The sequence below is a fragment of the Solea senegalensis genome, linkage group LG11, assembly GCF_019176455.1.
Source record: "Solea senegalensis isolate Sse05_10M linkage group LG11, IFAPA_SoseM_1, whole genome shotgun sequence".
NCBI lineage: Eukaryota > Metazoa > Chordata > Actinopteri > Pleuronectiformes > Soleidae > Solea > Solea senegalensis.
Genome location: NC_058031.1, coordinates 19,212,957 through 19,223,327, shown reverse-complemented (window position 1 = coordinate 19,223,327; position 10,371 = coordinate 19,212,957). Strand labels below are relative to the sequence as shown.

At 41.4% G+C, this 10,371-nt stretch overlaps 1 protein-coding gene and 1 long non-coding RNA gene across 2 annotated transcripts; both read right to left on the bottom strand.

The window, feature by feature from the left end:
- Positions 1 to 1,761: 1,761 nt before the first annotated feature.
- Positions 1,762 to 6,764, bottom strand: LOC122776622. The gene is made up of 3 exons (XR_006361243.1): positions 6,201 to 6,764; positions 2,784 to 2,862; positions 1,762 to 2,705 (listed from the first exon to the last, which is right to left on the bottom strand). It is a non-coding gene; the product is annotated as an uncharacterized LOC122776622 (long non-coding RNA).
- A 230-nt stretch (positions 6,765 to 6,994) lies between these two features.
- LOC122776660 (potassium voltage-gated channel subfamily A member 3) lies at positions 6,995 to 9,328 on the bottom strand. Its single transcript, XM_044037296.1, has one exon. It carries the CDS (start codon positions 9,039 to 9,041, stop codon positions 7,425 to 7,427), a length of 1,617 nt encoding a protein of 538 aa, XP_043893231.1. The 5' UTR covers positions 9,042 to 9,328; the 3' UTR covers positions 6,995 to 7,424.
- Between the last annotated feature and the right edge of the window lie 1,043 nt (positions 9,329 to 10,371).

Here is a 10,371-nt window from a genome sequence, read left to right as displayed (position 1 = left end):
CAATCCCTAGATATCTAAAGCTATCTGATGAGAGATGGAAGGGTATCTGCTGTGTAAGCTGTTTTTAATGAAAAAAGCGCAGCGGAAGACGTTGAGCATGAACATAAAGCATGCGCGTGGTGTGCACATTTTCTTTTAAATAAAGCTTTATTCCAATGAGTTACATTACAATGTTTACAATCACAGAAGACATAGACAGAATGAAGAAAGTCTAAGGGTAGAAAAGAAATATTATCATAAAGAGAACGGACCAAACAACCTCCAAACACAAGAAGAGGACGGCGACAACAATGAAGATAGTGACAGTATAGGGATTATAACATCATCGATTGTCTACATAGAAACTCAAGGTGCTTTTTGAGATTTTCCCCAAAAACAATAGTGTTTCAGTGCTCCCAAAAACACAGTTTCCATGTGGATACAATAAAAAACACATTGGCCCTACAGCCCCTACAATTTGAGGGTATATCTAGGACTTTTAAACCCGGGTGAAGTTACTAAATCAACAAACACCATAGCCCTAAATGATAATGTTATATTGGTTACATTTGGTTATATTTGCATCTTTTACTTCAGTCTCTCTATAAATCCATCGTTTGGGTGATCCAACTGATGAAACAGTAAATGGTCTACATTTATATAGCACTTTTCTATACGCGACGACCACTCAAAGTGTCAAATACTAAGAAGAGGCTGACACAGCGGACACACATATAAAGCCAGACTGGCAGCGATCCTTCAGGAAGGACAGGTATATGTACACACACTAGGTGAGAGGAGACAATTAGACACAGGTGGAAACAATTAGGGCAGGTGCAGGTAATCAAAGGGGCGGGAAACACTGCAGGGTAGGAAGTGAAGACACCTGAAATGAAACAAGATGTGAATTTCAAATGAAAGCAGGAAATGACAGAATTTAACTCGCAAGTGTCTTGCCCAAAGACACATCAGCATGTGCACTATAGTTGCAATTGATCCTGCCATTTTATCCAAGTGGAAACAGCGTTTTGGGAGCAGTGAAATGCCATTTTTTTTTTTTTTTTGTGGAAACAGTTGCCAGAGAGGGGAAATCTCAAAACCCCAATCCGTGCGCGTTCTTGTCTTGTGTTTGGAGTTTGTTTGGCCTGTTCTCTTTGCGATAACTTATTTTCTTTCCTTAGTCGTATACTCGTTTGATAAAGGTTTGCACACAGCTCGCACGCTTTATGCGCCTGCTCACCATCATCGTCTCCATTTTTGGTGTATTTCTGTAACCGCGTTACATATATATATATATACATAGACATATGTACTACAGCATTTAGTGTCATTTTGGGCATTAGGACATATCTTCAAACAATGGCATGTTGTTTAGGGAGAGTCCTGTTTACATACTGTAAGTATTAGGCCTATAAGCCACTATTGCCCCATATAGCTCACTACAAACTTTAATGATAATGAATGTTAACTGGAGACTGTAAATTGACCTGAGGTGTGAATGTACTTCTGTATATTGGCCTTGTCATACTGAACCCTGTCTCATGCCGAATGACAGGAGGGCGTGGCTTCAGCTTAAATAATGAATATTTCAGTGTCTGAAAAAGGAAGCATTTTGAAGTGAATTAATATTTACTGACAATCCCTTATAATGTTTTAGCCCTGTCTAGTCATATTTGTCATCATTATAGATGGCAAGGGTCTGTATCTCCGTAATCGAGTACTATTTTTTCAGTAATTGAGTAAAAGCAGACTAAAGCTCCTCATAAATAAAGACACTGCACCTCGTAATAATCTGTTTATATGGGTCATGTTAAAGACAGCACAAATCAACATACAACAAATACTGGCACACACAGTCTTGACAACAATCAGCCCCATCCCAAAAAAACACCAGTGCACTCTGGGATAAAAGCGAGCCATCCAGTGACGTTTGTTGTTTGTGTGTCTGTGTGTGTGTGCCCTTGGTTTAGTTCTCCGTGTGGAGGTCAGGGGAATAGCAGCAACCAGCGCGCTTGTGTGTGTGTGTGTGTGTGTGTGTGTGTTTCACATAGCACACAGAGCTAACAAAGGCATATGGCTAACAGTCTTTGATTTGTGTCACAGTTTTGTATCAGCAAATCATGGTTGGCTTCAGTTTCTTTCTTTCTTTATGACTTTTGACTCGAGGCAATTACTGTAACTACACTACAATTACTGTCCATTATTTGCCACTTTGACACTTGAGTAACGGCATGTAGAAATTCTGCTAAGTTCAGGATTTAAATGTACTTTGCAAAAAATGTTTCCTGAGGCCCCATCATAGTTTGAATTTTAAATAGAAAGTCGTACGAGGAAATGTCTGCAACACACAGTTCTCCCAATATTGGATTCTATCATGATTACAACAGTATGTAACTAAAGATTACAATCAGTTGTAAATTGCATCCACAAAACTATAAGTGGAATATGTTACAGATATTTTTTTTACATATATATGTACACACATATATGTGTATTTATATATACATATATGTATTTATACATACAGTATATATGTATATATATATATATACATATTGTGCATTTTTCTTCCAATCTGGATTGAAGTGCCGTCCACTGGGGAAGGAGGGCAAAAACAGTTTGTACCACTTGTTTGAAGTTTAAGGAGGATGAGGAGAATGTAGGCAGAGAGACTTTTATCTCAGCTCAACTTTCAGGCCGACAGGAAGACCAGAGTCACTGAGCCCCTACAGAGAAGAAAGGTCAGTGCTGGTTAATGGTATTGTTTAAATGAGAAAATCAGTGAATGTTACTTTTCTATTCACCTATAAATGGGAGGGGTCGTGGAATTGGGGTCGTCAGGGTGTCCAGGAGCTCTGGGCAGAATGAAGAAACAACTTGCACCTGGGGGAAAGAAAAGGGGGAGCAGGTTAGTACAGACTGACCCATCACAAAAAGTAAACTGTTGATTCAGCAAGAGAAGAGAAGAGAAGAAGAATCTGCTTAACCCATTGGCACATTCTTTTTTGTTAAAACAAGAACATTGTTTATCAATTTAAGAATATTTGTTTAGAACAGGGCTGGGGTTTTTTTTCAAAGAGAAAAATCTATTATAGTCTGATAGAAAGAAATGTAATTAGAGAAGAGTTATTTATGTCAAAATAGAATTCTCCACAGTTTTTAAAATCAGCTTCAAATCAATCACATAAACTCTTGACAGACAGGTGCACAGGTGTGCAGATACAGACCAAGTGTGGTTACTGTTTTGTTTGTTGCTCTTCTGTACTTTATGTGTACCTATTTATTTATTTTACACTTACAGTATCACTATTGCCTATTATCTATCCATCATTTACATCTGCTGAATTCAGGTTATTTATCAGGTTTTTGTTTTAGTCATCAGTGTTTCTCCTCGTGGCTGACTGTGTGATCCATATTGGCGTTTCCATGGTTAATGAGTGAGGGGTAGGCTGCAGAGCCAGAAAAATCATAAAGGACTGCTCACATCCAGGCCACACAGACCTGCTCTCTCTCCTGCCCTTTTGGCAGAAGATATAGAAGCTTAAATTCACAGACAAATAGACACAAAAACAGCTTGTGGGCCATCGGAACGATAAAGCAGAGCAGTTGAAATGGTCAGCCACACAATTACAATTTGTCTTTCAGTGCAATATTTCCTATCATTTAAGTGCAATGCTGTTTCTTTTTATACTGCAACGCTTCATTTATTTACCTTCCTATTGAGCGAGAGATGATGTTTTCATCGTGTGGGTGAAGCACTTTACGTTAACATGATATGAGAGGAAAAATGAGTTGGTAAAATATCTCACTCTCTGATCAATAGACGCTTGTTTCTCGTGTTTAATGGGACTTTGAAGAAGAAATAAACAGGCCTTTTAACTGATGACAAATATGGAGACCTTCGCTGAAAATACAAAACAAAACATAAAGTCAAGGTCAGGGGTCAACAGAGAAGCAAATAATCAATGAAGAAATCATTCTGTGGGACCTCCCACTTTGCCTTTAGTGTCCTACAGCTAATGAGACTGTCATGTAATTACTACTCAACCGTAACAGAAAAGGTACACATGTATTAGTCCACATTGGTTCAAGATTCAGAGTATAAAGCTTCATTTTCCTCACAGTCAGAGATGAACAACACTCTGCACACACATCTGTAGGAAGCTGTTTCAACGACAGAACTCATTTCAAATTTAGACAGATTAATACATTATGATGATAATAATCATTAGTGCCACTGGTTGCCCTAAAATGATTTACTTTTTTTATTTTGTCAAATGTATAGCCCAACAGGATGGTTGCATGGTTTTGCTGTCATTGCACTTCCAATGGCCACGGGGTGGCAGCACTGAGACAGGCTTGACGAGCACGCTGCCCTGATTCATTTCATATCGAGACAAAGTCACCTGAAGGTGAAAGACAACCAGCGCTGCGCAGCAGGAGCACCAACATACATGAAGTCTTGATGCATCACTTTATTATTTAATTTTTAAAAAAAGATGTCTTTCTATCACGTGAATGATTAAATGATATTTCCTGACTTTTCTACCCATTCTGAAATGTACATGCCATCTTCTAGAGAGATATTGCCATATACTTTGCAATATCTTTGCACTTTGGTCCATTGGGGTTTGTTTAAAGTGCTTAACAAATAAAGTTGGATTGGATTGGATATATGTCACCTATATAGTGACAGATTGTTATTGTGTAAATTAAACATTATATCACTCTACGTATGTGTATATGTGCATATAATACTGAGGGCACCACCAGGTTTGTTGCTGTCATGTTGGACCAATTCTGTGATCATTGGCATTTAGATTGGAATGATGTGACTGGAAGTTGGTCTTATAGCAAACTGTCAATGAATTTAACGCAATAATAATGATAACAATAATAATAATAATAATAATAATGATAACAATAATAACAATAACAATAATAATGATGATGACCAAACACGTCTTGAATAAATCTGGTGTAATAAACCTTTTTGACAGCAGATATTTGTCAACGTGAATTAGTAGAACACAGGTTTTACTAGGAATATCATTGTTTGTTTGTCTTTCTTTTCTTTTTTAACCCTTACAGTGGACTCTTTGAACTACTTGCAGGATTGAGAACTTTTCTTTCCAAAATGTGTTATTTTCATGTAGAGAATTAAGCTCCATGAAAATACAATATGTGGTTTCCCTGCTCCAACACACCTGCGTGATTTCATCACCTTACCATTATTAGTTTCTGACATATAACCGTAGATGCAGGAGAAGACTGAGGCGCATGACCGTACTTCTTGCCTTTCGGAATGTTTAAGATGTCTGCAAAAGTTACCAAATATAGTCCTTTGTCTGGTAAAGGTTTAAGAAAGCCAGGGTCGTGCTGTTGTTCAAGTGTAAGGGTAGGTCACACTAAATAATTCACACCTTAACCTGTAGAAGCTGTTTTTCTTACTTAAAAACTGCGTAGATTCCCCATATTTTCTGGATATGTTCCAATATAGTGATTGTGAAATAATTACACTTTATGTTCATTATAGCAGTGCTAAAACAACAAATCTAATGGTGGCCTAAAACCTGGATATTATATGTTTGTCTATGTTTTATACATATATGTCACGGTAGGTCATATATGTTTTTACCTAATGCTCATTTTAAATGTGGAAATGTAATAGGGCTGGACAATATGGGAAATTTATTTTACATTTTTACATCATTTGATATCGATATACATCATGATATAAATGAAATCATTATTTCTGTAAGGTTGGGTGATAGGGCTTATAAATGGCCATTTTAGGATATCTTCACATGCTGCAGGGAGGGTGTTTCTTTTGAGATATGTGTGTTTCTCAAAGGAGCATATATAACATATAGATACCTTATCACAATATGATGAATATACCTTATCTCATGTCACGATACAGATAAAATATCTGCATTTGTATAAGGAATTAAATCAATTATCATGAACTGTTTTGAGGAGATCTTGACATTTCCATGGAGTGTCATTTTCTAAACTTCCTATTTTTTTCTTGAGTCAATAAAACACATGAATCAGGTGATTAAAAACAAATAAACAAACCAATATGGAAATTATGCAGATTGATTATTTAAATCTCTCTCTCTCACTCTCTCTCATTCACTCTACATATTTTACCGTATGGGAACAAAGGTTTGGCAAATGGTGTTTGACAAAAACACGGGACAATGACCTCAACTTACCCGTATCATCAGTGGGAGAACAGCGGCCTCTGGTGAGTACCCGCGGTAGCGCACTTAGGTCATCCAGACGCACACGTGGCCCAAGTCCATTCATAATTCCTCACACGCTGGCTCCCTCTTTGTTGCGCTGTGCTTCTCCACCAACTTTCTCTTTTGGGTGGAAGTCCATGAAGTCAATTTGTAACCACTAGCCACTTCACTCTAATTTGTTTTTGTTCGTTATGATGACGTCACAGAGCGAGCTCGCAGATCAGTGACAGTGGCGTCTGCTGGGTGCGTGAGGCGGTTTTTCTTTCTTTTTTTTGTTTTCACTCCATTAAAACAGAATTCCACCACCGTCTTTTTAGAGACTAAATACGCACCATCAGTGCCATCTGGGAGGTTACTGTGGAAACAAGAGGCGCCATGGTAACGATGACTGGGGGGGTTACCGAGGCAACGACCGTCGCCATGGAGACTGCATCACAGCGGTCTATATTTGAGGCATCCAAAGAGAGGTGTGCTCCATCTTTGATCTCTTTCTTTCCCTCTCTCTCTCTCTCTCTCTCTCTCTCTCTCTCTCTCTCTCTCACACACACACAGACAGACAGATGAAACACTGGCTGCCTTCTGTTGTTTACATGGCGCCATTAAATAAGGTCAGCTGACTTTCAGGGTGATATAAGGGTTACTTTTGTTTTTAAATACAGCAGCATCTGGACTAGAGACTTAAACGCACAATAAAGGCATATATAGAACGCTCTATTGATTATATAGTCTGACATTACATATGTGTTTAAACACACACACACATATTTAAAAATGATTACTGTTTTTTATTGTACACATAGTCTATGACTGGACTGATGAATCACGACTGATAACGCATGTTAATACAACGTGAGTGTCTCTACATTTGTCACATAACAAAGCGTCTATGTCTTTACACCTGTTGTGATGATAACACTGCACAATAAACGCCCAACAGGTGAAGTTCCCTCCTCAGCAGGGGAGAAATATTTGGCCTAAATACTTTCAGGAGCCTTTCCTCTCCAAGTGCGAATGGAACCAGAACATGTTTATGAGTTCTGATCACAGAAATAAGAATGACATGGAGCATGAAGCACCTTTGCTCTGTCTATGCCTTCCTTTCTTCATCTCATCCACATCCACACACTCACGCACGCACGCACGCACACACAGCTGTGTGTTGACACACCAGGCCCCTCGTGACTCTAAAACTGGCTACACCTCGGTGAAAATCTTTTTGTTAATATTCACACAATTCTGCGTGTTGTTCTGCGCGGTGCTGGTGTTGGTGGGGAAGTTTGGCTGCTGCTGCTGCTGCTGCTTGAACGCGCTGTTGATGCCGTGCTCCTCTATCACCATGTACTCGCTTTTGCTGAGTGAGGAAGAGGAGCGGGTCTTCATCAGGTCCTCCGTGTCCGCGAGAGGCTGGCAGCTGCCCACGTGCAGGTACTGAGCCTGCTCCTCGCCGTCAGTCTCTCGGTGGTAGAAGTAATTGAAGTTGGAGACAATGACAGGCACGGGCAAAGCAATGGTCAGGACACCGGCTATTGCGCACAGAGACCCAACAATCTTTCCTCCGATTGTCACCGGGTGCATGTCCCCATAACCCACAGTGGTCATGGTGACCACAGCCCACCAGAACGCGTCTGGGATGCTGTTGAAACCGGACTCTGGGTCATCTGCCTCAGCGAAATAAACAGCACTGGAGAAGAGAATGACACCGATGAACAAGAAGAATATGAGCAGACCCAGTTCACGCATACTGGCCTTGAGGGTCTGTCCCAAAATCTGAAGCCCCTTGGAGTGGCGTGAGAGTTTGAAAATGCGAAACACCCTAACGAGCCTGATTACGCGCAGGATGGCCAATGACATGGCCTGCTGCCCGTTGCCCTGCCGCTCTGCCAGCTCCGTGCCCAGGGTGATGAAATAGGGAATGATGGCCACAATGTCTATGATGTTCATGATGTTTTGGGAGAACGTGGCTTTGCTCGGGCACGCGAAAAAGCGCACGAGAAGCTCGAAGGAGAACCAGATGATGCACAACGTCTCAACAACAAAGAAGGGGTCAGAGAAGGGGCTGATGAAATACGGGAGTGTGCCGTTAATCACGGGCGCGACGGTGATCGGATCCCTGTTTTCGTCCCTGAACTCCGGCAAAGTCTCTAAGCAGAAGATGACAATGGAGATGAGGATGACCAGAACAGACACTATTGCGATTCCCCGGGCGGGTCCCGAGCTCTCCGGGTATTCAAACAGCAGCCAAACCTGTCTTTGAAATTCATTCTCGGGCAGCGGCCGCTCCTCCTCCTTGATGAAGCCTTCGTCCTCCCTGAACTTCTCCATCGCCTCCTCCCCCAGCTCATAGAAGCGGATCTCCTCGGAGAAAATGTCAATGGGCACATTCACGGGTCTTCTGATGCGCCCACCGGACTGGTAGTAGTAGAGGATGGCGTCAAAGCTGGGTCGGTTCCGATCAAAAAAGTACTCATTTCTAAGGGGGTCAAAGTACCTCATCCTCTTTTTGGGGTCTCCCAGCAGCGTCTCTGGAAACTGGGAGAGAGTCTTCAGCTGCGTCTCGAAGCGTAAACCTGAAATGTTGATGACCACCCGCTCGCAACATTCGTGGTCCGGTTCGTATCGGTCCAGAGAGTGGTGGCCCGGCAGAGCCGCCGATTCTTCCAGCATGTTGTCACACGCCACGACAGTCATCACGTCCGCCTCTGTCTCCGTGTATCCGTGGTTCACCAGGTTGTCGCCCCGGGTTTTGGTGGTGCTCGGCGGGGGTGATTGCAGGAGGCTGAGGTGGTCGTCCATGCGCGGCTGCAGACGCATACAGGGGCGGCCGCCGCGGCCCCTCCGCGAACCCCGGTCAACCACAGCAGCCGCCACAGCCTCTTCTCCTCCGCCGTCTTCCTCTCTCTCTCTCTGTGTCCTTGCGCTTTACTTTCACTCCCTACTGTTGCTGTTCCCGCCCACGAAGAGAGATGTGGGTTTATAAACAGGCCTTCCACCCGCCCACGGCGCGCCTCCGCCGGGTACTTTTTACTGTCTCATGTCCTCCGATTATCGCAGGACGCACAGACTATAAACAAGAAGCAACACAAGGGCGTCATTTAACGGCATGGTTTGGGCGTGCCCGCCTCATTTACGCACGCATGCACACACACACCACGCGAGTCCAAACAAACACTGTCCTTTTTAAACAAGGTTATTACTGATGTAGGACATTTCCAAACACGCTGCTCATCAATATCAACTAATACTGCATCACATTTCATAAACACATGCAAGACGCACGACCTTTATCGTCTGTACTTTTCCAGACCTGATAACCACTCGCTGACAGAGAGGACGTGTGCAGTTCAATGCATTTGGAAATTAAATATTGAGCACATGTCTTTGTCATTTTGTCTTTGTGATGAAAGGATCATTTATGGGATTAGGCAAAAATACACAACTGACGTCTTCGTGTGATAGTGTAAAAAGTGGAGAGAAAGAAAAAGTGGGCAGGGGAGGGAACAATTAGAGATGAAACAGATGGAAGAGAATATATTAAACAATAATTTACAGAAGCAGTCAAAATAACCTATTAAAAACAAGTGACAATAGTGAGACATATACCAGCATTTTAGAATATTTTGGCATGAATTTCAACAAATGTTTCAGGGCAACTAGCCTGACACATTTGGTCAGAAATCTCTGGTTTGTAGGTTAATGCATGACCAAGAAAATACCCATGAATACTTGCTCCAGTGGAGTATGGTCTGCTGATTTGATTCAATATTTCTTTTTATTAGTAGCATTTTTTTCTGAGCTGAGCACAAACAGGCCGCTGTCCGTGGTGCTGAAGTGAAAAAAAATAGTGACATTTGAGATACATGAGTTATTTATTTGAGATACATGAGGCAGAACTTGAAGAAATAGTCTCGGCATGTTTTTTTTACAAACTACCACGATAATTACACTGAAAGTACTGAAAGTACAAATACTTGTCACTGGGGGTATCCCTTTCTTAAATATGTATATCATTTTTAACCCATTAGTGATTAGTTTTCTGTTTGAATAATAATTGCCCACACAGTAATTACATGTTCACCATTTATTTGCATCACTACAAACAACATATAAACAAAATGTGCAGTGGCAGTGTACGTAACTATTT

Coding starts and splice junctions, on each gene's coding strand:
- LOC122776660 (XM_044037296.1), bottom strand. CDS start 9,041: ATGCGTCTGCAGCCGCGCATGGACGACCACCTCAGCCTCCTGCAATCA.